The 27,362-nt window shown below is 37.4% G+C and overlaps 1 protein-coding gene across 2 annotated transcripts in view; it reads left to right on the plus strand.

The window, feature by feature from the left end:
• Positions 1-26,832, plus strand: part of NUFIP2 (nuclear FMR1 interacting protein 2) — an 87,548-nt gene extending 60,716 nt beyond the window's left edge. Inside the window, exon 4 of one of the 2 annotated variants that reach the window (XM_053706163.1) lies at positions 22,326-26,832. In XM_053706163.1, the coding sequence (XP_053562138.1) occupies positions 22,326-22,378 (53 nt within the window). In that variant the 3' untranslated portion in view covers positions 22,379-26,832. Of the gene's footprint in view, positions 1-22,096; positions 22,124-22,325 lie in introns of those variants that run through there. The other variant, XM_053706164.1, reaches the window with a different exon arrangement.
• The last annotated feature ends 530 nt before the right edge of the window (positions 26,833-27,362 follow it).

Genomic DNA, 27,362 nt, shown 5'->3' on the forward strand with positions numbered 1-27,362 from the left:
ACTCCATCCTCAACCCGAAAAGGCCCCACAAGCTCATCTTTGATGATACCAGCCCAAACCAGTACTCCACCTCCACCTTGCTGGCGTCTGAGTCGGACTGGAGCTCTCTGCCCTTTACCAATCCAGCCACGGGGCCCATCCATCTGGCCCTCAAGACTCACTCTCATTTCATCAGTCCATAAAACCTTAGAAAAATCAGTCTTGAGATATTTCTTGGCCCAGTCTTGACGTTTCAGCTTGTGTGTCTTGTTCAGTGGTGGTCGTCTTCAGCCTTTCTTACCTTGGCCATGTCTCTGAGTATTGCACACCTTGTGCTTTTGGGCACTCCAGTGATGTTGCAGCTCTGAAATATGGCCCAAACTGGTGGCAAGTGGCATCTTGGCAGCTGCACGCTTGACTTTTCTCAGTTCATGGGCAGTTATTTTGCGCCTTGGTTTTTCCACACGCTTCTTGCGACCCTGTTGACTATTTTGAATGAAACGCTTGATTGTTCGATGATCACGCTTCAGAAGCTTTGCAATTTTAAGAGTGCTGCATCCCTCTGCAATATATCTCACTATTTTTTACTTTTCTGAGCCTGTCAAGTCCTTCTTTTGACCCATTTTGCCAAAGGAAAGGAAGTTGCCTAATAATTATGCACACCTGATATAGGGTGTTGATGTCATTAGACCACACCCCTTCTCATTACAGAGATGCACATCACCTAATATGCTTAATTGGTAGTAGGCTTTCGAGCCTATACAGCTTGGAGTAAGACAACATGCATAAAGAGGATGATGTGGTCAAAATACTCATTTGCCTAATAATTCTGCTCTCCCTGTAGATACATAGGATTCTATGTAGCCTAAAGGCCTCAATAGAGACTTTGATTTATCTGTGTTTCTTTAAGCCTCTAGTGTATTATTTCTTCCCCTCCCTGACATCTCTAACCCCCCCCCCCCCTTGTCATAAAATATCCTATTCCAAGGTATAAGATTTATCTATTATGTTAACATGGAGTTGGCGAACATAAAATTAGATATTGGAGAAAAAATATTAATTATTTGTTATTTTGCCAAGTCTATCATGATATTTTACACTTATGCTTTATGAGTATTAAGTAGATGTGTAAGTTTTTGCTGCCTTCATTTCTTCCCTGATATTTGTTTTTAAAGAAAATGTAATAATGAAAGGAAAAAAATGTTTTTAATTTTTTGTATTCTTGTCCACTAGGTGGGGTTTTTAGTGTTTGTATAGAGCACATATGGTATGTTTAGAGTTAAGATTTTATGTGTATGCCCATTGGCTGAAGCAGCCTTTAAAGGTAACACAAGTACTGTGCATGATTAAAGGGACAATATACACTCATTTTCATTTAACTGCATGTAATAGACACTACTATAAAGAATAAAATGCACGGATACTGATATAAAAATCTAATATAAAACTGTTTATAAACTTACTTAGAAGCTCTGTTGTAAAGGTAGCTGGAAAGCCCACTGCAAGTGGGAAATAAGAGCCTCCCCCTCCTTTTTCATAAGAAAAGACCCTTTACACAAACAGGAGCAAGTTGGAGTAGGTAGCTGACGGTATTCTCAAAAAACTCTGAGGCTTGGTTAGGAGTCTGAAAATCAGAGCAATGTTATTTAAAAATAAGCAAAACTATACATTTAAAAAAAAAAATGTTCTTTATGGGCTATATAAATAGATCTACAAAACATTTATGCTAAGAAAAAATGAGTGTATAATGTACCTTTTTAAAGGTGTGTGAGCCTGAAACGCTGCTTTTTGCTTTTTTTTTTTTTTTTTTTTTTTTTTTTCTTGTCTGTATGCTTTATTAAGTTTTCCTGCATATACAGTGCAGTGGACGTGAACTTTGTGGTAATCGGAAAGGTAATATTTTTTTTTTTTTTTAAAATAAATATAGACCATTTATTTGTATTTTAGAATACAAAAACCAAACCACATACACAGGCAGAGAAGATTATGACTTACAGGCAGGGAAAAATAGTAATTTTTGATAATTTGTCCATTGTGTGTATATATGTGTGATATATATATATATATATATATATATATATATATATATATATATATATATATATATATATATATATATATATATATCCATCCATCCGGTGCTTCCCTTGTAAAATAATTTACAATGGAAAACCAGAAAGATATGTATTCAGGACATATAATACTGTCCTAAAAAAAGCAAGGGAAAATGAACAAGCACACGGAAAAGAGTTTCGAAAAAATATTTAATTTAATATCCCAAATAAACAATCAAGTGTTCTTAACAGCACCACATGAAGTAAACACATAAAAAAAAAAAAATGAGCGTCATGGGTATTCCCTATTGCTAAGCATACGTATGCAGGAACATAGATAGGCCTAGTGCACATAAAGTATCTATCTAATTGTATCAAAAAACTTATGCTTAAAATTAGCTCAAAAAACAGCTATACATATAGTTCATAGGACAGGTACAGTCTCTTGTACTTAAGGCTTCAAAACAAACTTATACCCATAAGTAATGTGATTCGACCGCAGCAATCCTGCTGCACACAAGGTCATATAGCCACTGTACAGTTTACAAAATATGTTTGCACTTATCTTAGATAGCGTGTTGTTCCAGCATTTCAGTTTGCCTGCTATCTCCACATTCAGCATTTCCCAGCCGTGTGACGTTACCCAGAGGGGAGTGGTTATGTCGTCACTGAGGTCTGTAAGGAGTTTCCAGCAAAGGAGCAAACAACTAGTCCTCATTGGCCAGGCGGAATCCCAGCTGAAGTAGCAAACGTATAGAGTGCAATTGCTAAATCTCAAAGGTAGCAATGATTACCAAGATGTACCGTCTAATATGTACTTGGCTGAGCTCTCTATCGAGCGGATCCTCGTTGCATACGTATAATTCATGCAGAATGTAGCGTTTCACGCTTGTCATCCCAAAGTGTTGCTGTTCTGAGCTGTTAGCAGCAATAGGACGATAGTGTCTCATACATTAAAAGTTTCCCAGGGGGTCGTCGACTTGCTCCAGGGTCCTCCACACATAAATGCCAACACACGTTTAACCCCAAAACAGAGTATGTGTCACAGGGGTTCATCAAACACTACATTTTGCATGAAATATACGTATGCGATGAGGATCCGCTCGATAGAGAGCTCAGCAAAGTACATATTAGATGGTACATCTTGGTAATCATTGCTACCTTTGAGATTTAGCAATTGCACTCTATACGTTTGCTACTTCAGCTGGGATTCCGCCTGGCCAATGAGGACTAGTTGTTTGCTCCTTTGCTGGAAACTCCTTACAGACCTTGGTGACGACATAACCACTCCCCTCTGGGTAACGTCATGCAGCTGGAAAACGCTGAATGTGGAGATAGCAGGCAAACTGAAATGCTGGAACAACACGCTATCTAAGATAAGTGCAAACATATTCTGTAAACTGTACAGTGGCTATATGTCCTTGTGTGCAGCAGGATCGCTGCGGTCGAATCACATTACTTATGGGCATAAGTTTGTTTTGAACCTTAAGTACAAGAGACTGTACCTGTCCTATGAACTATATGTATAGCTTATTTTAAGCATAAGTTTTTTGATAAAATTAGATACTTTATGTGCACTAGGTCTATCTATGTTCCTGCATACGTTTGCTTAGCAATAGGGAATACCCATGACGCTCATTTTGTTTGGCTTTCTTTCATGTAATTAGCAAGAGTCCATGAGCTAGTGACGTATGGGATATACATTCCTACCAGGAGGGGCAAAGTTTCCCAAACCTCAAAATGCCTATAAATACACCCCCTCACCCACACCCACAAATTAGTTTTTACAAACTTTGCCTCCTATGGAGGTGGTGAAGTAAGTTTGTGCTAGATTCTACGTTGATATGCGCTCCGCAGCAGGTTGGAGCCCGGTTTTCCTCTCAGCGTGCAGTGAATGTCAGAGGGATGTGAAGAGAGTATTGCCTGTTTGAATTCAATGATCTCCTTCTACGGGGTCTATTTCATAGGTTCTCTGTTATCGGTCGTAGAGATTCATCTCTTACCTCCCTTTTCAGATCGACGATATACTCTTATATATATACCATTACCTCTGCTGATTTTCGTTTCAGTACTGGTTTGGCTTTCTACAAACATGTAGATGAGTGTCCTGGGGTAAGTAAGTCTTATTTTCTGTGACACTCTAAAGCTATGGTTGGGCACTTTTTTAAAGTTCTAAATATATGTATTCAAACATTTATTTGCCTTGACTCAGAATGTTCAACATTCCTTTTTTTTCAGACAGTCAGTTTCATATTTGGGATAATGCATTTGAATCAATAATTTTTCTTACCTTTAAAAATGTGACTTTTTTTCCCTGTGGGCTGTTAGGCTCGCGGGGGCTGAAAATGCTTCATTTTATTGCGTCATTCTTGGCGCTGACTTTTTTGGCGCAAAAAATCTTTTCTGTTTCCGGCGTCATATGTGTCGCCGGAAGTTGCGTCATTTTTTTTACATTCTTTTGCGCCAAAAATGTCGGCGTTCCGGATGTGGCGTCATTTTTGGCGCCAAAAGCATTTAGGCGCCAAATAATGTGGGCGTCTTTTTTGGCGCTAAAAAAATATGGGCGTCGCTTTTGTCTCCACATTATTTAAGTCTCATTTTTCATTGCTTCTGGTTGCTAGAAGCTTGTTCTTTGGCATTTTTTCCCATTCCTGAAACTGTCATTTAAGGAATTTGATCAATTTTGCTTTATATGTTGTTTTTTCTCTTACATATTGCAAGATGTCTCACGTTGCATCTGAGTCAGAAGATACTTCAGGAAAATCGCTGTCTGGTGCTGGAACTACCAAAGCTAAGTGTATCTGCTGTAAACTTTTGGTAGCTGTTCCTCCAGCTGTTGTTTGTATTGAATGTCATGACAAACTTGTTAATGCAGATAATATTTCCTTTAGTAAAGTACCATTACCTGTTGCAGTTCCAACAACATCTAATGTTCAGAGTGTTCCTGATAACATAAGAGATTTTGTTTCTGAATCCATTAAGAAGGCTATGTCTGTTATTCCTCCTTCTAGTAAACACAAAAAATCTTTTAAAACTTCTCTTTATCCAGATGAATTTTTAAATGAACATCATCATTCTGATTCTAATGATTCTTCTGGTTCAGAGGATTCTGTCTCAGAGGTTGATGCTGATAAATCTTCATATTTATTTAAAATGGAATTTATTCGTTCTTTACTTAAAGAAGTTTTTATTGCTTTAGAAATTGAGGATTCTGGTCCTCTTGATACTAAATCTAAACGTTTAGACAAGGTCTTTAAATCTCCTGTGGTTATTCCAGAAGTTTTTCCTGTTCCTGGTGCTATTTCTGAAGTAATTTCCAGAGAATGGAATAATTTGGGTAATTCATTTACTCCTTCTAAACGTTTTAAGCAATTATATCCTGTGCCATCTGTCAGATTAGAGTTTTGGGACAAAATCCCTAAAGTTGATGGGGCTATTTCTACCCTTGCTAAACGTACTACTATTCCTACGGCAGATGGTACTTCCTTTAAGGATCCTTTAGATAGGAAAATTGAATCCTTTCTAAGAAAAGCTTATCTGTGTTCAGGTAATCTTCTTAGACCTGCTATATCATTGGCTGATGTTGCTGCAGCTTTAACTTTTTGGTTGGAAACTTAAGCGCAACAAGTAACAGATCATGATTCTCATAATATTATTATTCTTCTTCAACATGCTAATAATTTTATCTGTGATGCCATTTTTGATATTATCAGAGTTGATGTCAGGTTTATGTCTCTAGCTATTTTAGCTAGAAGAGCTTTATGGCTTAAAACTTGGAATGCTGATATGTCTTCTAAATCAACTCTACTTTCCCTTTCTTTCCAGGGTAATAAATTATTTGGTTCTCAGTTAGATTCTATTATCTCAACTGTTACTGGTGGGAAAGGAACTTTTTTTACCACAGGATAAAAAATCTAAAGGTAAAAACAGGGCTAATAATCGTTTTCGTTCCTTTCGTTTCAACAAAGAACAAAAGCCTGATCCTTCATCCTCAGGAGCAGTTTCAGTTTGGAAACCATCTCCAGTCTGGAATAAATCCAAGCCTTCTAGAAAAGCAAAGCCAGCTTCTAAGTCCACATGAAGGTGCGGCCCTCATTCCAGCTCAGCTGGTAGGGGGCAGATTACGTTTTTTCAAAGAAATTTGGATCAATTCTGTTCACAATCTTTGGATTCAGAACATTGTTTCAGAAGGGTACAGAATTGGTTTCAAGATAAGACCTCCTGCAAAGAGATTTTTTCTTTCCCGTGTCCCAGTAAACCCAGTGAAAGCTCAAGCATTTCTGAAATGTGTTTCAGATCTAGAGTTGGCTGGAGTAATTATGCCAGTTCCAGTTCTGGAACAGGGGCTGGGGTTTTATTCGAATCTCTTCATTGTACCAAAGAAGGAGAATTCCTTCAGACCAGTTCTGGATCTAAAAATATTGAATCGTTATGTAAGGATACCAACATTCAAAATGGTAACTGTAAGGACTATCTTGCCTTTTGTTCAGCAAGGGCATTATATGTCTACAATATATTTACAGGATGCATATCTGCATATTCCGATTCATCCAGCTCACTATCAGTTCCTGAGATTCTCTTTTCTAGACAAGCATTACCAGTTTGTGGCTCTACCGTTTGGCCTAGTAACAGCTCCAAGAATTTTTACAAAGGTTCTCGGTGCCCTTCTGTCTGTAATCAGAGAACAGGGTATTGTGGTATTTCCTTATTTGGACGATATCTTGGTACTTGCTCAGTCTTCACATTTAGCAGAATCTCATACGAATCGACTTGTGTTGTTTCTTCAAGATCATGGTTGGAGGATCAATTCACTAAAAAGTTCATTGATTCCTCAGACAAGGGTAACCTTTTTGGGTTTCCAGATAGATTCAGTGTCCATGACTCTGTCTTTGACAGACAAGAGACGTCGAAACTTTCAGTCACAATCATTCCCTTCGGTAGCCTTATGCATGGAAATTCTAGGTCTTATGACTACTGCATCGGACGCGATCCCCTTTGCTCGTTTTCACATGCGACCTCTTCAGCTCTGTATGCTGAACCAATGGTGCAGGGATTACACAAAGATATCTCAATTAATATCTTTAAAACAGTTTGTACGACATTCTCTGACGTGGTGGACAGATCACCATCGTTTAATTCAGGGGGCTTCTTTTGTTCTTCCGACCTGGACTATAATCTCAACAGATGCAAGTCTTACAGGTTGGGGAGCTGTGTGGGGGTCTCTGACGGCACAAGGGGTTTGGGAATCTCAGGAGGTGAGATTACGATCAATATTTTGGAACTCTGTGCAATTTTCAGAGCTCTTCAGTCTTGGCCTCTTCTGAAGAGAGAGTCGTTCATTTGTTTTCAGACAGACAATGTCACAACTGTGGCATACATCAATCATCAAGGAGGGACTCACAGTCCTCTGGCTATGAAAGAAGTATCTCGAATTCTGGTTTGGGCGGAATCCAGCTCCTGTCTAATCTCTGCGATTCATATCCCAGGTATAGAAAATTGGGAAGCGGATTATCTCGGTCACCAAACGTTGCATCCGGGCAAATGGTCTGTTCACCCAGAGGTATTTCTTCAGATTGTTCAAATGTGGGAACTCCCAGAAATAGATCTGATGGCTTCTCATCTAAACAAGAAACTTCCCAGGTATCTGTCCAGATCCCGGGATCCTCAGGCGGAGGCAGTGGATGCATTGTCACTTCCTTGGAAGTATCATCCTGCCTATATCTTTCCGCCTCTAGTTCTTCTTCCAAGAGTAATCTCCAAGATTCTGAAGGAATGCTCGTTTGTTCTGCTGCTAGCTCCAGCATGGCCTCACAGGTTTTGGTATGCGGATCTTGTCCGGATGGCCTCTTGCCAGCCGTGGACTCTTCCGTTAAGACCAGACCTTCTGTCGCAAGGTCCTTTCTTCCATCAGGATCTCAAATCCTTAAATTTAAAGGTATGGAGATTGAACGCTTGATTCTTAGTCAAAGAGGTTTCTCTGACTCTGTGATTAATACTATGTTACAGACTCGTAAATCTGTATCTAGAGAGATATATTATAGAGTCTGGAAGACTTATATTTCTTGGTGTCTTTCTCATCATTTTTCCTGGCATTCTTTTAGAATTCCAAGAATTTTACAGTTTCTTCAGGATGGTTTAGATAAAGGTTTGTCCGCAAGTTCCTTGAATGGACAAATCTCTGCTCTTTCTGTTCTTTTTCACAGAAAGATTGCTAATCTTCCTGATATTCATTGTTTTGTACAAGCTTTGGTTCGTATAAAACCTGTCATTAAGTCTATTTCTCCTCCTTGGAGTTTGAATTTGGTTCTGGGGGCTCTTCAAGCTCCTCCTTTTGAACCCATGCATTCATTGGACATTAAATTACTTTCTTGGAAAGTTTTGTTCCTTTTGGCCATCTCTTCTGCCAGAAGAGTCTCTGAATTATCTGCTCTTTTTTGTGAGTCTCCTTTTCTGATTTTTCATCAGGATAAGGCGGTGTTGCGAACTTCTTTTGAATTTTTACCTAAGGTTGTGAATTCCAACAACATTAGTAGAGAAATTGTGGTTCCTTCATTATGTCCTAATCCTAAGAATTTTAAGGAGAAATCGTTGCATTCTTTGGATGTTAGAGCTTTGAAATATTATGTTGAAGCTATTAAGTCTTTCCGAAAGACTTCTAGTCTATTTGTCATCTTTTCCGGTTCTAGAAAAGGTCAGAAAGCTTCTGCCATTTCTTTGGCATCTTGGTTGAAATCCTTAATTCACCGTGCTTATGTTGAGTCGGGTAAAACTCCGCCTCAAAGGATTACAGCTCATTCTACTAGGTCAGTTTCAACTTCCTGGGCGTTTAGGAATGAGGCTTCGGTTGATCAGATTTGCAAAGCAGCAACTTGGTCCTCTTTGCATACTTTTACTAAATTCTACCATTTTGATGTGTTTTCTTCTTCTGAAGCAGTTTTTGGTAGAAAAGTACTTCAGGCAGCGGTTTCAGTTTGAATCTTCTGCTTTTGTTTTCATTAAACTTTATTTTGGGTGTGGATTATTTTCAGCAGGAATTGGCTGTCTTTATTTTATCCCTCCCTCTCTAGTGACTCTTGCGTGGAAAGATCCACATCTTGGGTAGTCATTATCCCATACGTCACTAGCTCATGGACTCTTGCTAATTACATGAAAGAAAACATAATTTATGTAAGAACTTACCTGATAAATTCATTTCTTTCATATTAGCAAGAGTCCATGAGGCCCACCCTTTTTGTGGTGGTTATGATTTTTTTTGTATAAAGCACAACTATTCCAATTCCTTATTTTATATGCTTTCGCACTTTTTTTATCTCCCCACTTCTTGGCTATTCGTTAAACTGATTTGTGGGTGTGGTGAGGGGTGTATTTATAGGCATTTTGAGGTTTGGGAAACTTTGCCCCTCCTGGTAGGAATGTATATCCCATACGTCACTAGCTCATGGACTCTTGCTAATATGAAAGAAATGAATTTATCAGGTAAGTTCTTACATAAATTATGTTTTTTATGTGTTTACTTCATGTGGTGCTGTTAAGCACTAACAGGTGATGCACTTAATTGTTTGTTTGGGATATTAAATTAAATATTTTTTCTAAAGTCTTTTCCGTGTGCTTGTTCATTTTCCCTTGCTTTTTTTAGGACAGTATTATATGTCCTGAATACATATCTTTCTGGTTTTCCATTGTAAAATAATTATAATAAAATATATATATATATATATATATATATATATACAAAAAAGTATTTAGTCAGCCACCAATTGTGCAAGTTCTCCCACTTAAGAAGATGAGAGGCCTGTAATTTTCATCATAGGTATACCTCAACTATGAGAGACAAAATGTGGAAACAAATCCAGACAATCACATTGTCTGATTTGGAAAGAATTTATTTGCAAATTATGGTGGAAAATAAGTATTTGGTCAATGTCAAAAGTTCATCTCAATACTTTGTTATATATCGTTTGTTGGCAATGACAGAGGTCAAACGTTTTCTGTAAGTCTTCACAAGGTTGTCACACACTGTTGCTGGTATGTTGGCCCATTCCTGCATGCAGATCTCTTCTAGAGCAGTGATGTTTTGGGCCTGTCGCTGGGCAACACGGACTTTCAACTCCCCCCAAAGATTTTCTATGGGGTTGAGATCTGGAGACATGCTAGGCCACTCCAGGACCTTGAAATGCTTCTTACAAAGCCACTCCTTCATTGCCCGGGCGGTGTGTTTGGGATCATTGTCATGCTGAAAGACCCAGCCACGTTTCATCTTCAATGCCCTTGCTGATGGAAGGAGGTTTGCACTCAAAATCTCACGATACATGGCCCCATTCATTCTTTCATGTACACGGATCAGTCATCCTGTTCCTTTTGCAGAGAAACAGCCCCAAAGCATGATGTTGCCACCCCCATGCTTCACAGTAGGTATGGTGTTCTTTGGTTGCAACTCAGCATTCTCTCTCCTCCAAACACGACGAGTTGTGTTTCTACCAAACAGTTCTACTTTGGTTTCATCTGACCATATGACATTCTCCCAATCCACTTCTGGATCATTCAAATGCTCTCTAGCATACTTCAGATGGGCCCGGACATGTACTGGCTTAAGCAGGGGGATACGTCTGGCACTGCAGGATCTTAGTCCCTGGCGGCGTAGTGTGTTACTGATGGTTGCCTTTGTTACATTGGTCCCAGCTCTCTGCAGGTCATTCACTAGGTCCCCCCGTGTGGTTCTGGGATGTTTGCTCACCGTTCTTGTGATCATTTTGACCCCACAGGGTGAGATTTTGCGTGGAGCCCCAGATCGAGGGAGATTATCAGTGGTCTTGTATGTCTTCCATTTTCTAATTATTGCTCCCTCAGTTGATTTCTTCACACCAAGCTGCTTGCCTATTGCAGATTCAGTCTTCCCAGCCTGGTGCAGGTATACAATTTTGTTTCTGGTGTCTTTCGACAGCTCTTTGGTCTTCACCATAGTGGAGTTTGGAGTGTGACTGTTTGAACTTGTTATCAGTATAAATGACACCTGTCCACAACCTCAAACAGGTGCTATTAATACAGGTAATGAGTGGAGGACAGAGGAGCCTCTTAAAGAAGAAGATACAGGTCTGTGAGAGCCAGAAATCTTGCTTGTTTGTAGGTGACCAAATACTTATTTTCCACCATAATATGCAAATAAATTCTTTCCAAATCAGACAATGTGATTGTCTGGATTTGTTTCCACATTTTGTCTCTCATAGTTGAGGTATACCTATGATGAAAATTACAGGCCTCTCTCATCCTCTTAAGTGGGAGAACTTGCACAATTGGTGGCTGACTAAATACTTTTTTGCCCCAATATATATATATATATATATATATATATATATATATATATATATATATATATATATATATATATATATATATATATATATATATATATATATATAATCTCTATCAAATAATTTCAGAACTTTTTCCACCTTTTAATGTGACCTATAAACTCAATTGAAAAACTGAAATCTTTAAGGTGGAGGAAATAAACAAAAAACTAAAATAATGTGGTTGCATAAGTGTGCACACCTTATAACTGGGGATGTAGCTGTGTTCAGAATTAAGCAATCCCATTCAAAATCATGTTAAATAAGTCATCACACACCTGCCATAATTTAAAGTGCCTCTGATTAACCCGGAATAAAGTTCAGCTGTTCTAGTAGGTCTTTCCTGACATTTTCTTAATCACATCCTTCACAAAAGCCATGGTCCGCAGAGAGCTTCCAAAGCATCTGAGGGATCTCATTGTTTAAAGGTATCAGTCAGGAGAAGGGTACAAAAGAATTTCCAAGGCATTAGATATACAATGGAACACCATAAAGACAGTTATCAAGTGGAGAACATATGGCACAACAATGACATTATCAAGAACTGGATGTCCTTCCAAAATTGATGAAAAGACGAGAAGAAAACTGGTCTGGGAGGCTACCAAGAGGCCTACAGCAACATTAAAGGAGCTGCAGGAATATCTGGCAAGTACTGGCTGTGTGGTACATGTGACAACAATCTCACGTATTCTTCATATGTTTGGGCTTTGGGGTAGACGGCAGGACGGAAGCCTTTTCTTACGAAGAAAAACATCCAAGCCCAGCTAAATTTAGCAAAAACACATCTGAAGTGTCCCAAAAGCATGTGAGAAAAGGTGTTATGGTCTGATGAAACCAAGGTTGAACTTCTTGGCAATAATTCCAAAAGACATGTTTGGTGCAAAAACAACACTGCACATCACCAAAAGAACACCATACCCACAGTGAAGCATGGTGGTGTCGGCATCATGCTTTGGGGCTGTTTTTCTTTAGCTGGAACTGGGGCCTTATTCAAGGTAGAGGGAATAATGAACAGTTCCAAATACCAGTCAATATTGGCACAAAACCTTCAAGCTTCTGCTACAAAGCTGAACATGAAGAGGAACTTCATCTTTCAGCATGACAACACCCCAAAGCATACATCTAAATCAACAAAGGAATGGCTTCGCCAGAAGAAGATTAAAGTTTTGGCATGGCCCAGCCAGAGCCCAGACCTAAATCCAATCGAAAATCTGTGGGGTGATCTGAAGAGGGCTGTGCACAGGAGATTCCCTCGCAATCTGACAGATTTGGAGTGTTTTTGCAAAGAAGAGTGGGCAAATCTTGCCAAGTCAAAATGTGCCATGCTGACAGACTCATACCCAAAAAGTGCTGTAATAAAATCAAAGGTGCAACCATTATCTTCCCTCTACCTAAAACATTTCAGTTTGTTTTTCAATTGAGTTGCATAGTTTATAGGTCACATTAAAGGTGGAAAAAGTTTTGAAATGATTTATCTTTGTCTCATTTTTTTACATCACAGAAACCTGCCATTTTAACAGGGGTGTGTAGACTTTTTATATCCATGCTGATGAAGGGGAAATTCTCCCCGAAAACGTTCCAATAAAAACAAGCTTTGTTCACTTCTAAAAGTCCTGTGCGTGCATTTGTTTGGAGGAGTGTGTGTGTGTGTGTGTGTATATGTGTATATATATATGTATATGTATACATATGTGTGTGTGTGTGTATATATATATATATATATATATATATATATATATATATATATATATATATATATATTATATATTATATATTTTTTTTTTTTTTTTCATGTAATCGGCAAGAGTCCATGAGCTAGTGATGTATGGGATATACAATCCTACCAGGAGGGGCAAAGTTTCCCAAACCTCAAAATGCCTATAAATACACCCCTCACCACACCCACAATTCAGTTTTACAAACTTTGCCTCCTATGGAGGTGGTGAAGTAAGTTTGTGCTTGATTTTCTTCTGTGATATGCGCTTTCCAGCATTTTGAAGCCTGATTCCTCTCAGAGTACAGTGAATTATTTAAACCCCACTTCCTATATGCCTCTTGCCTTTCTCTATGCTCAGAGGGCTATGCGGTTTGCATTTTTTCCCATTCCTGAAACTGCCATATAAGGAAATTTATATTTTTGCTTTATGGTTTTTTTTGTTTTTTTTTCTCTTACATTTGCAAGATGTCTCAATCTGATCCTGTCTCAGAAACCACTGTTGGATTCCTGCTGTCTGATAACAGTTCTACCAAAGATAAGTGTATATGTAGTAAATTAGTAGAGATTATATCTCCAGCGGTAGTATGTAACAGTTGTCATAATAAACTTTTACATGCAGAGAATGTATCCATCAGTACTAGTACAATGCCTGTTGTTTCTTCAACATCTAATGTACATTTATTGCTGATGCGATTCAGAAGGCTTTGTCTGCTATTCCGCCTTCTAATAAAAGTAAAAGGTCTTTTAAAACTTCTCATAAAGTTGATGAAATTTCAATTGACCGACAACATACTGATTTATCCTCCTCTGAGGATCTATCTGATTCAGAAGATCCTACCTCGGAGATTGACACTGACAAATCCTACTTATCTCTTTAAGATGGAGTATATTCGTTCCTTGTTAAGAGGTGTTGATTACTTTTGGATATTGAGGAAACTAGTCCTCTTGATATTAAAACCAGTAAACGTTTAAATTCTGTTTATAAACCTCCTGTGGTTACTCCAGAGGTTTTTCCAGTTCCTGATGCTATTTCTGATATGATTTCAAAGGAATGGAATAGGCCTGGCACTTTTTATTCCTTCTGCTAAGTTTAAAAAGTTTTATCCCTTGCCAGCAATTAGATTGGAGTTTTGGGAAAAAATCCCCAAAGTTGATGGGGCTATCTCTACTCTTGCCAAACGTACTACTATCCCTATGGAAGATAGTACTTCCTTTTAAAGACCCTTTAGATAGGAAACTTGAATCTTATCTAAGGAAAGCTTATTTATATTCTGGCTATCTTCTCAGGCCTGCCATGATGTTGCAGCTGCAGCAACTTTTTGGTTGGAAAGTTTAGCGCAACAGGAAGCATCCTGATTTGTCTAGCATTGTTCGCTTGCTTCAACATGCTAATCATTTTATCTGTGATGCTATTTTTGATATCATCAACATTGATAAATCTATGTCTTTAGCTATCTTAGCTAGAAGAGCTTTGTAGCTTAAATATCGGAATGCTGACATGGTATCAGTCTAGATTACTATCTCTTTCTTTCCAAGGTAACACTTTATTTGGTTTTCAGTTGGATTCAATTATTTAAACTGTTACTGGGGGGGGAGGGAGTTTTTTTACCTCAGGATAAAATATCTAAGGCTTCTAATTGTTTTCATTCGTTTCGACAGAATAAGGAACAGAAAGCCAATCCTTCCCCCAAAGAATCTGGTTCCAATTAAGAGACGATTAAAATTGGTTTCAGCTTGTCAGAACCTTCAGTCTCAATCGTTCCCTTCCGTGGCTATGTGCATGGAAGTTTTAGGTCTCATGACTGCAGCATCGGATGCGATCCCCTTTGCTCGTTTTCATATGAGACCTCTCCAGCTTTGTATGCTGAAGCAATGGTGCAGGGATTATACAAAGATATCACAATTAATATCCTTAAATCCCAATGTTCAACTTTCTCTGACTTGGTGGTTAGACCACCACCGTATAATTCAAGGAGCCTCTTTTTTTGTTCGTCCAACCTGGACTGTAATCATAACAGGTGCAAGTCTTTCAGGTTGGGGATCTCTTGACAGCACAAGGGGTTTAGAAATCTCAAGAGGCGAAGTTACCAATCAATATTTTGGAACTCTGTGCTATTTTCAGGGCTCTTCAGGTTTGGCCTCTGTTGAAGAGAAAACCGTTCATTTGCTTTTAGACAGACTATATCACAGCTGTGGCATATGTCAATCATCAGGGTGGGACTTGCAGTACCCTAGCTATAAAAGAAGTATCTTGAATACTTTCTTGGGCGGAATCCAGCTCTTGTCTAATTTCTGCAGTACATATCCCAGGTATAGACAATTGGGAAGCGGATTATCTCAGCCGTCAGACTTTACATTCGGGGGAGTGGTGTCTCCATCCAGATGTGTTTTTTCAGATTGTTCAGATATGGGGTCTTCCAGAAATAGATCTGATGGCTTCTCATCTAAACAAAAAACTTCCCAGGTACCTCTCCAGGTCCAGGGATCCTCAGATGGAGTCGGTGAATGTGTTAGCAGTTCCTTGGTTTTACCAACCTGCTTATATCTTCCTGCCTCTAGTTCTTCTTCCAAGAGTGATTTCCAAAATCATCATGGGACATTTTGTTTGTGTTTTCTGGTAGCTCCAGCATGGCCTCACAGGTTCTGGTATGCGGACCTTGTCCGGATGTCCAGTTATCAACCTTGGCCACTTCCTTTAAGACCAAACCTTCTGTCTCGAGGACCATTTTTCCATCAGGATCTCAAATTGCTAAATTTGAAGGTATGGAAATTGAACGATTGGTGCTTAGTCATAAAGGTTTCTCTGACTCTGTGATTGATACTATGTTACAGGCTCGTTAATCTGTTTCTAGGAAGATTTATTATAGAGTTTGGAAGACTTAAATTTCATGGTGTTCGTCTCATAAATTCTCCTGGCATTCTTTTAGAATTCCTAGAATTTTACAGTTTCTTCAGGATGGTTTGGATCCCCAAGGCAAAACATACAGTGATCTGAGATGTCATCACAGAAAATGCAGCATGTCTGCAGAAAGAACAGGACACTTGCAGGAACTGTTCATTTAGCTTTTAATCGCTTCTCCACATTCGTCTGTTCTCTTCAAATAGAGCTGTTTTCCTTACCACAGTTCATACAAAGCAAAGTGCTGTTTGAAGTGAACAGTCAAATATTCAGTAGCGCTGCCAAGCAGTAGGGCATTAATTGATTGTCTCTCAGAGATCGTTTCAAGCCCGTCCCCTAGCCTTTCACAGTTTGCAAAGCTGTTTTTTTCTAAATGTAAGACGTTTGTATGAGCAATGCACCTAATTTGCAATGCAATTTTCAACTAATGCACTATATTATAAAAATTTAAATATTGCTTTATTCTCCAGTTAACTAACACATTACAATTTAACTGGTGCTTTAGTGTAACTGCCTAATTTAAAATGTAACTTTATATAAAAATGACCTGCAGAAAATTTTTCACTAAAAAAATCTCATCGCAGAAAGTGAAAAAAAGTTCTGCCTCTGGATAAAGGTTTATCTGTAAGTTTCTTGAAGGGACAAATCTCTGCTCTTTCTGTTTTTATTTCACCGAAAGATTGCTAAGCTTCCTGATATTCACTGTTTTGTTCAGGCTTTGGCACATATCAAGCCTGTCATTAAATCAATCTCTCCTCCTTGGAGTCTTAATTTGGTTTTGAAAGCTTTACAGGCTCCTCCTTTTGAACCTATGCATTCTTTGGATATTAAACTACTTTCTTGGAAAGTGTTGTTCATTTTGGCTATCTCTTCTGCTAGAAGAGTTTCTGAATTATCTGCTCTTTCTTGTGAGTCACCTTTTCTGATTTTTCATCGAGATAAGGCAGTTTTGCAGACTTCATTTAAATTTTTACCTAAAGTTGTGAATTCTAAAATTAATAGGGACATTGTTGTCCCCTCTTTGTGTCCTAATCCCAAGAATTCTTTGGAAAGATCCTTATATTCTCTGGATGTTGTAAGAGCTTTGGAATACTATGTCGAAGCTACTAAAGATTTCATAGAGACTTCTAGTCTATTTCTTGTCTTTGCTGGACCTGCCTCAGAGAATCACAGCTCATTCTACTAGATCAGTCTCCACTTCGAGCTTTTAAGAATGAAGCTGCAGTTGATCAGATTTGCAAAGCAGCAACTTGGTCTTCTTTGCATACATTTACTAAATTCTACCGTTTTGATGTATTTGCCTCTTCGGAAGCAGTTTTTGGTAGAAAAATTCTTCAGGCAGCTGTTTTAGTTTGATTCCTCTGCTTATGTTAAGTTTTTTTTTCTTTCATTTATGAGAAAAAATTTTTTTTTTAAGTTTCAATTTTTTTTATTCAGCTTCAAAAATATAGGTAACAGTTGGGGACATGCAGGACCCCTGATCCAGTAGACACAAACATATGGAACGAACTCGCAGGTCCGGTGAAAGTTATTGTCAAAACATTGATAAAGTACATATAAAAACAATAAACAAGGTACATATGTCCCCAAGGGCAGACTAGGATACCAAAGTACCGAAGCTAATATAGATCTGACCATTGGGAACTCACACTTCTGTAATGCAATATTTTTGGGGAACGGGGACCAAAAAAGGGGGGAATGGGTTAAATGAGGGAATCGGAGGTGAAAATAGTTCACCTAGATGGAACCCTGATGTGGGCTCGAAATGTGGGGGGGGGGGGGGGGGAGGGGGCTAACACACAAAAATTAAATTAGAGCTCCAAGAATTAATAGAAGGAACATGTGTGGTAGACCAAAAAGAGGCCCCCAGAACAAAAGACTTTTGTACTTCAGGGGAAGAGTATATTTCAACGACGCTTAGTATTATGTCAAACTCTCGACAGACTATCAGAACAATCGGCAACACACAATGTACCTGGCACACATTATACCCAGCACACACCGTATCCAGCTCACGCTGTACCCAGCTCTCACCATACCTAGCACACGCTGTACTATGGACGCGCTGTATCCAGCACGCATTGTTCTTAGCATACATTATACCTGGCACACCTGATACCTAGCTCACGCCGTACCCAGCACACTTTGCACCTAGCACACTTTGCACCTAGCACACTTTGCACCTAGCACACTTTGCACCTAGCACACGTCGTATTTAACCCACACTGTATCTGTCTCTCACTGTAACTAACACACGCTGTATCCAGCACACATGATACCTAGCACACATGATACCTAGCACACGCCTTGCCTAGCACGCACGGTACCTAGCGCTCATTGTACCTAGCACGCGCTGCACTTAACACCCACTATACCTAGCTTACGCTGTACCTAGCACACACCGTACCCGGCCTCCACCTTGCCGAGCACACACAGTACCTAGCACGCATTGAACCTTACACACATAGTGCAGCACACAAAGTACTTGGTACACAAAGTGCCTAGCACACAGCACCTAGCACACACAGTGCCCAGCACACATAATACCTAGCATACACAACCCCAAGCAAAAACAGTGCCCAGCAGACTCAGAACCAAACAGGCACAGTCCCTAGCATACATTATACCTAGCACACCTGATACCTAGCACTCACTGTACCCAGCACACACGCCGTACCCGGCCCCCACCTTGCTGAGCACACGCAGTACCTAGCACGCATTGAACCTAACACACATAGTACAGCGCACAAAGTACCTAACACACAAATCGCCTAGCACACACAGCACCCAGCATACACAACCCCACGCATAAACAATGCCCAGCATACTCAGAACCAAACAGGCACAGTCCCCAGCTCAAACAATAGCTATCACACACAGTACAAATCATATACAGTACCTGGCACACCTAGGAGCCCACGCTGTATTGGAGTATACAAATAACAAAATATAATTGCGCTACACTTTAACCCTTTGAAAGATGGGTGCATTAAAGCTATGCACAGAGACATACTGGGAGTAAACTTACTATAGGGGTTACATGAATGCCTTCAGTTCAATAAGTAAAGATAAACTGCCAGGTGCCTGTTAGTACATTGTTGGATTGTATAACAGCTCTAACATTGCTGGGGAAAAGTGTATAAAAGGGATACAATAAAAAAGACCCACTGACATATCAAAGGGGTTGTGAACATTCAAGCAAAAACATACTGTAAACTGGCTAAGGCAAGCTGGTACAATTTAAAAACTGGTTACATAACCTTACGGGCAGTGTTATTGGGTTAAAGCTATTATGCTTTGTTCTGGCTGAACCTTCTAAATGGATAGGAAACTGGTCACCTACTAACTAAGGGAACTAAGTCAGGACCCTATTTATGAGGCAATAAATTAGAAGGACCAGGATTAAAACTCAATATGTCCCAATAGTATATTTATAATAAAGACTTCAAGCTATGCAATATGAAACTAATGAAAAACATAGGATGTAGCGATAATATATGCAATAGTTAGGAACATAAGTAGTTATACATTCGGTATACATAGCTATTCCATCTGTATGTAGGGTAGATTGAAATATTAGCGCCTAGATGCTATGACTTATACTGCCATATGATCCACACTCTCCCCACTAGTTAATTAAACATAAATAACCTGTAACTAACCGGAGCTCAAGTAAAGTTGCAAACGGTTTCTCTCATCAGACCTACCAGACATTTAATGTATACATTGAAGACACATAAACTACTGGGCCACATTCTAATTCAAAGTCCAGAAATGTGTAACTTTAAGCTTCTTATCATGCTGGACGGCATAAATAATGCTGATTTAAACCCAAACGACTGAGCGGCTGGTCGACAGAAATGAGTCTGCAGGCCTCTGAAATTTATCCCTACTTGGCTACGGATATCAACTGGGACAGAGCGGACCAGAGTCCCCTGTCTTGGTACTGTGACAATCGCCAAACTAAAGTGGCTGCCATGCGAGGGGGAAGTAAAATAGGAACCTCCGAGCCTCCAAGCAAACTAGTTAGACCATCTTGCTTGGATATCCAGGCCAGGGCATTTTTTCACTGGGCTTCCGCTAACTGTTATAAAAATGGTAAAGTTTTAAAGCATCTAGAAGATACTAATACAGTAGAAAAGTGCATATCTTAAATAGTATAATTATGCCTCATTTTCTTTTGCCGATATCTGTTAGCTTTTTGTTTGGGTGCCGTGTATGTGCAAGCCGCTCCCGCTGTCCATGCTAATGGAGCGAAACACATAATAAAAGTACATGTCTTCGAACTCTCGGATCAGGCCATGGCTATCTGCTAAAATGCCTCAATACAGACTAGAGGTCCAGCTTTGGGTTGGTTGTAACAGTTGTCCGCTTTTTTGAGCTTCACCTCGAGAGCCGCGTGGTAGTGCAAGATGGCGCAGGTCGGTATAAGCACCGCATCAGCTTTATACTCTCTCTTCACTCTATATGGCCCCGCTCATGTATTTTTCGGCATCTCACCCGTAAAACAGCTCACCGATGCCAGCTCCTAGAAACACAGCTGCATTCGACCAGCTATAACGCAGTCATTCCCCGGTCCTGCACCGGTGCCAGCCCACAGAGTCCTCCAAGCCGACACCTCGCCCCCAGTAGGGTAGTTTTTTTTTTTTTTTTTTTAATCCGTACCCTTTTGGGTGGTAGCGGATAAGCCGGTTAAGTTATTGTGATGGGTTATCAAAGGTCGCAAGGTCCCGGGCAGCAGTCTGTTTGCGGCCATTGCGGCTCTCTTCCTCTGAGACTCGCCCTGTAGGTAAACATTGACCATATGGTCTATCAGATGAATGAAAGCCTTGATGTCGGTAAATACTGCAGAGTTCTAATTCGGTGCCATAGTTTCCAAGGTCTGAGTAGTTCAGATAGCTACGGCCGTGATAAGCTGTGTGTCATACCGGCGGCCTCGTGGCCACATTAAAGATCTTTGGTTGGAGGTTTTGTCTCAAATTTTTTTATTTATTTTTTTGATTGTGGATTTTATTTTTTATTTTATCCGTTCCTCTCTAGTGACTCTTGTGTGGAGTTCCACATCTTGGGTATTTCAATCCCATACGTCACTAGCTCATGGACTCTTGCCAATTACATGAAAGAAAACATAAATTATGTAAGAACTTACCTGATAAATTAATTTCTCTCATATTGGCAAGAGTCCATGAGACCCACCCTTTTATGGTGGTTATGTTTTTTTGTATAAAGCACAATTATATTTCAAATTCCTTTTTTGATGCTTTTTACTCCTTTTTTCTATCACCCCACTACTTGGCTATTTGTTAAAACTGAATTGTGGGTGTGGTGAGGGGTGTATTTATAGGCATTTTGAGGTTTGGGAAACTTTGCCCCTCCTGGTAGGATTGTATATCCCATACGTCACTAGCTCATGGACTCTTACCAATATCAAAGAAATTAATTTATCAGGTAAGTTCTTACATAAATTATGTTTTATTTATTTATTTTTATATCGAAAGAGGACAAAAATACTTTTAATGTCCCTTTTTTATTTATATTTTTTGGAAGGGGTCTAATAAAAAAACTGGACATGAATGTATGCTACATAGTAACAGTCATGCAGTTTTGCTCTCAAAGATGAATTGATATAAATAAGTTTAAAAATTCCCTAACCATTTTTATTATTTTAAAACCATGTCCATTTTGAATTTTAACAATTTATCATTAAAAATAAAGAAAACATTTAATCTTCAAACCACCTCAGCATTTAAGTGGTATCACTATATTCACCTGCAGAATAAATTAATTATACTCTTTGACATTAATATAAATAAAAGAATTGTGTGGAGTCACACGTTTAAGATTTGTATTAATGAATCCCTTTTTTTCAGTATCATTTAATTCTGTAGAGGGGTGCCGATCTGAACCGGACCAAGAACCATAAATGCATGTATTTATATTGTGATTTAAAGGGACAGTGTACTGTATATTGGTTTCCCCTTAATGTGTTTCTATGTGCTTGTTATACCAGCTGCAAAATGTAAAATGGGTGGGAAATTATTCTTTTATATTTCTGTATATGGACAGTTGTTGTTTTTTTCTCTCTCTCTAACATGTTCAGTATAGGTGGGAATACAGCAGGGAAAATCACCCATTACAAACAAGAAAATAAAGGTAAATTGGCTATTTGTTAACAATTTAATAAACTCCAGTAGGTAAAATGTATAGTTGGGAACACATTAAAAGGAAAAAATATAGGAGTACATTGTCCGTTTAATTATATTTATTGTGCTAGGGCAACAAAAAAATTACTGTAGTCATCATGGTAAAATGTATCTCTCTCTTTACAGATTCCAGTAGAATAATAACTTATAATGAAGCCATGGACCGCCCTGATCATTGAGAAAGCTACTGGGACTTTTGGCTTTACATTTCCTACAGCATTTCATCTGTGCATGAAAGACATTAACAAGCTATCATGCCCTTTTCAAAATCTTCAGTGCAACTGCAGAAGAAAGATAAATAGATTCAATGGATAGAATTATATAAATATATATATATATATGTGATATATATATATTTTGTTTAGATAACTATGTATAGACAAATCTATATCTATATAAAAATATATATATATAGTTATTTAAACAAATTTTAAAATAAGTGACAGTGCTATTCAAACACTTAGATCAAATCAGGAAAAAAATATTTTCCAGAAAATAAGAAAACAATTATTTAATCGCTGGTACAAAATATTTTTCCATCGTTGACACCTACTTGTTTTTTTGTTTTGTTTTTCTCCCCCTCCTTCCCTAGGTTCTTTTATTGCCTCTTCCTTACTCCTCCTCTATTTCCATGTTTACCTTTTCACTATATATATATATTTGTTTTTATCGCTGCGTTCAACAGAGAGGACTGACTGGAAGCATGACACGGTTGTTTTGGTCATCTTGTTACTTTGCCTGTAAATTTCAAAGGAACCGCGGTGACAAAAATAATGCTTGTCTACATTTTTGCCAACAAGGATAAAGGCTTACAAAGGATTATTTTGAAAAAAAATCATGCTGCTCCACACTTTAGTCCCATTTTGTTCGTATATTTACATTAATGGCCTCTGTGTGTGAAACTTATCCCTGCAAAAATGGCAGAAACAAATGGACAGTTTTCTAGCTTCTCATTAATGCAGTATATATATATATATATATATATATATATATATATATATATATATATATATATATATATATATATATATATATATATATAATCATACACACAATGATTTTCTTTAATACTCCAGTCAGTTTCCTTGTCAGGTCAGGGTTTGCAATGTAACAAACGATCCAAGAAGGAGAAATGGAGGGTCAAATTAAAACAAATAAGTGGTCTTAATCCTTAATACCCCCCATTTTTTTTCTCTTACATTGAGTTTTTTCATGTCTGTATATTTCCTAAAAGTAGGTTTTGTTTTCTATATCCATTGGATTTTTTCCTCCCTATTGAAAAAATTGAAGAAACAGTTAAATTTAAAAAAAATACAAAAAAAAAAAACACAAAAAAAAAAAAAAATAGCCAAACGCAAAACAAAGTAATCTATTTAGGCATTTAATATATTTAAAAAGAGATGTTAAAAAACGAAAAGGAAAAAAAATGGAAAAAATTACAAAAAAAAAAAAAAAAGATAAAACGTTCCCGTGATTTGATGTCATTGTAACTAAAGGGGAGCAAATTGAACGAAGCTGCTCAGGACTATGCAGCTTCATACAGTATATTTCTGTTACCTAATCTTTTTATTGATTTTAATTTTTCATTTTCTATGCTGGATTGGTTATTGACTAATTCAAATCAGCTTCCTGTTGTAAACCCAGCTCTTTTTTTTTTTTTAAGGACATTTTTCTTAGTCTTTTTTGGAAAAATTCAACCCCTTTCATTGTTTGGACATGCTTGCACTGTATAAGGGACGTTACTCTAGCAATAAAGATATTGACCCTTTTCATGGCAGTGTGGCCAGCAATGTATTGAATAATAGGGCAGAGCAATGTATGCACATGGTTAGAGAGTTTTATTACACCTATACAAACAATTCTTATTTTGTTGTGTTCCCCTCTTATTCTACCAGGCTTCCACCTAGTTGGTGGCTGCATGAGTGCAACTGTAAAGACACTATTAAATTGAATGGTGCTATATAAATAGAACATATTACTGTCTTAGTCATTTTGCAGGCCCCTCCAGAAAATAAAGGGGTTAATCTCTTTGGTTGCAGAAAGTCCCTTCAATGTTTTTTCATACTGAAGACTTCTGTTCATTTCTTTGGGGCCAGCATTGTATTGATGAACAATATTATGCTGGTGTCTTTAGAAATAGGTAAATGTAATCTTTTGACAATGTTAGATTTGTATCTGATTTTAACCAATACGAGTTTTTGGTTTTCAAGGAAGCCAACAACATGTCCTTTACACTTGGGTACAAACACCCATTTTACCACTGCAAACATGCTAAATATTTGTATGTAATGGTGTGTTTCACTGTAGCTCTTATTTGCTGGCAATACTGCATAAGCTTCTGGTATTCTTTGTTTACCAACTGTTCTACATGTTCATTTTATAAAACTGGTTGTCTCCCCACTGAAAGTATAAATTAACTATAGGGCACCTGCCTTTTTATTTTATTTATAGCAACAGTATACTGTAAATATGGCTTCTCCTTAATGTCGTTCGACTGATTATACCACAGAGATAGCATACAATGTATAGAAAATTCCTGCTTTATGTTTATTTTTATATATGTAATAGCAGTTTTTGTGTTAACACAAAATCCATTCATATTGTCTGAGCAGACCAGCTTATCTTTTATTTTCTTAAAACAAAGGTCTCCTTCGCTTATCTCCGTTTAAACAAAATGAAAATACTTCGAGAAACTGAAACTTAACTTTTTAATACCTATCCCTTCATACCCCATGTTGGGAGTGTAATTTCTACTTCTTGTTCACCTAGCATTTCTATCACCATTACTGTTGTACTAACATTTTTATTATAGGTGCCAGTTTAGGCAGGGAAAAGCAGCTATTTCAAATGATAAAATAAAGATTAATTAGCTATTTGTAAACAATTTAAGACACTCCAGCAAGTAAAATGGATAAATGAGAACACATTAAAGAGGAGACAATTCTACAGTACACTGTTCCTTTAAGATTTCACTGGGAGTCTGCAATGTGATGATTTTGTTGTCCTTTTTCACATACAACAAACATATTTACAAATATGCTTGTTTATGGCCCTCTTCGTGAAAGAGTTAATGCTGCAGTGTTAGTTCTTATATTTAATAATGACTTTTATTTCAAATAGATTTCTATTTTAATTATGAAAGCAGCGCCTACTTAATTTTAGTAGAATTATGTTAATGAGGTATTCCTCTATTATACTACATAAAAGTCCCAAAGTCCATCATGGTTTTTTTTTTTTTTTTTTTTTTGCACAATCTAAACGATTTTTCTGCTGTTATTTACAGCTGTGATGCTATCGTATTAAAGAAAGTGTTATAAAGTTAAATACATCACAAAATAAAGACAGTTTTAATAAAATTGGTTATTGCTGATTTTGCATTTTTAGGATAATTGTTAAAGATGTTCATTTTTTTGGAAGGACTTGTACAAATGTATTTTAATAAGGCATACCTTGACTTACATACAATGTGTTAATGTGCCTTATATATTAACTAAATATTATTTCTAACTACTCACATTTGTTGCTTTTTAATTTGGATATTAACATTTCTTAGTAGCTGGAACCTTGCAGCAGTTTGTTATGGACAATGTCTATAAGCACTTATGACCACAAAGAGATTTGCTTCAAGATTCCATCTCACCTAGGACGTGTTTAAATGTCTACTGTTGACAGAAAATGAAAATCACTACCATAACAAAACAAAAGTTATAGTATAGTACATTATTTGTATATGGGTTTAGAATGTCTGTGTCTCCCTAAAGGTAGAAATCTTTCTTTTGTCTTCAATTACATAAGTCTACACTTTCAGAAAAAAATAACAGAATACAGAACGATTTGGTATTGTGCATTTAAAAAAGCACAATTACAGACACACTTGAGCACAAAGTACGCTGGGGCTTTATATGACCAGCTTACTTTTTTGAGCAACTATGTCATGTTATAGTAAAAAAGAGCATACATGGCTTCTGATTGAGGTGTACACATTTGTGCACACAATTGACAGGCAGGCTTGCAAAAAAAAAGACCAAACCACTAAAGTACATTTTTAACCAGCTATTTCAAAGTTTCTTTAAAATGTGCTGGGATCATATCTTGTGTTGGCAAGTCCATTTAGTACTACAAAAGAGTGTTTAGCATGACAAAAAAAACAATAAATTATAGGATAGAAGACTTGCATCTAATGTCAGCACAAGTGTTTTAGAGTTCAGTTTGATTTTGTGTAGCCAACTATTTACAGGGGCAGATAAACCCATTTCTTATTGTGACCGAAGAATTTGTATATCTGGTTGCTCAAATATTTAAAAAAAGAAAACAGATTGGTTTCTAGACTGTTGATTTCTTTTCTTTCTGTTTTTTGGTAAAAAAAAGTCTTAATTTTGTGTTCAATATAGCTATGTGATAGAAACTCTGTGTCTTCCATGTCCTACAAGTTAGGAAAAATGTGGCCAATATTTTTTTTTTCTTCCCACATGTAATGGTATAAAGTTCTGTCATTAAATCATATTTTAAATAATGACCACATAATTAATTAGAATTTTGACAGTTTCTAAATGTTATTGGTACCACTTTTCTATTATTTATAAGTTTCAGACATTTTAACTTTAAATTAATAAAGCAAAAATTGTCCTAAGAATATTTATTTTCTTAGTTATATTAGTAGTTTTAAATAATGAGATTAAGAAGTTATCATCCCCTTAAAGTAATCGGTGCTGCCATGTTGCAACTTCATTTTCCCTATGTTTAAAAGCCTGTTGTCTCCTCTGGTGAGGGCAGGCAGGATCAGTTATAAAAATGCTACTCTCACAGTATTTAATGTCCCTTTAACTTCTCTATATAATAACTAAAAATGGTCAGAATAAAAAAAAACCTCAGGATTCCTGCATTAATGTATTGCAAGGTAAAGCCATACGTCATACTTGTTTTACTTCATAATCCAATTTTAACAATTATTTCCCCCAATATATATATATACAAAACATGCTTTACATTAAAACTCTAATATTTAATAACTTTTAACTCTGTATTAAATTGCGTTTTAGATATTGGATCTGCTGAGTGCATAAAGTGGTTAAACTTTTCGTAACGTTTTTAGAATACTTTTTTCATTTATGTACTGCAAATGCGTAGTCATGGTATCTTTATTTGCATTCCAGAGAAATGGGA

The sequence above is a fragment of the Bombina bombina genome, chromosome 3 (assembly GCF_027579735.1).
Source record: "Bombina bombina isolate aBomBom1 chromosome 3, aBomBom1.pri, whole genome shotgun sequence".
Lineage (NCBI taxonomy): Eukaryota > Metazoa > Chordata > Amphibia > Anura > Bombinatoridae > Bombina > Bombina bombina.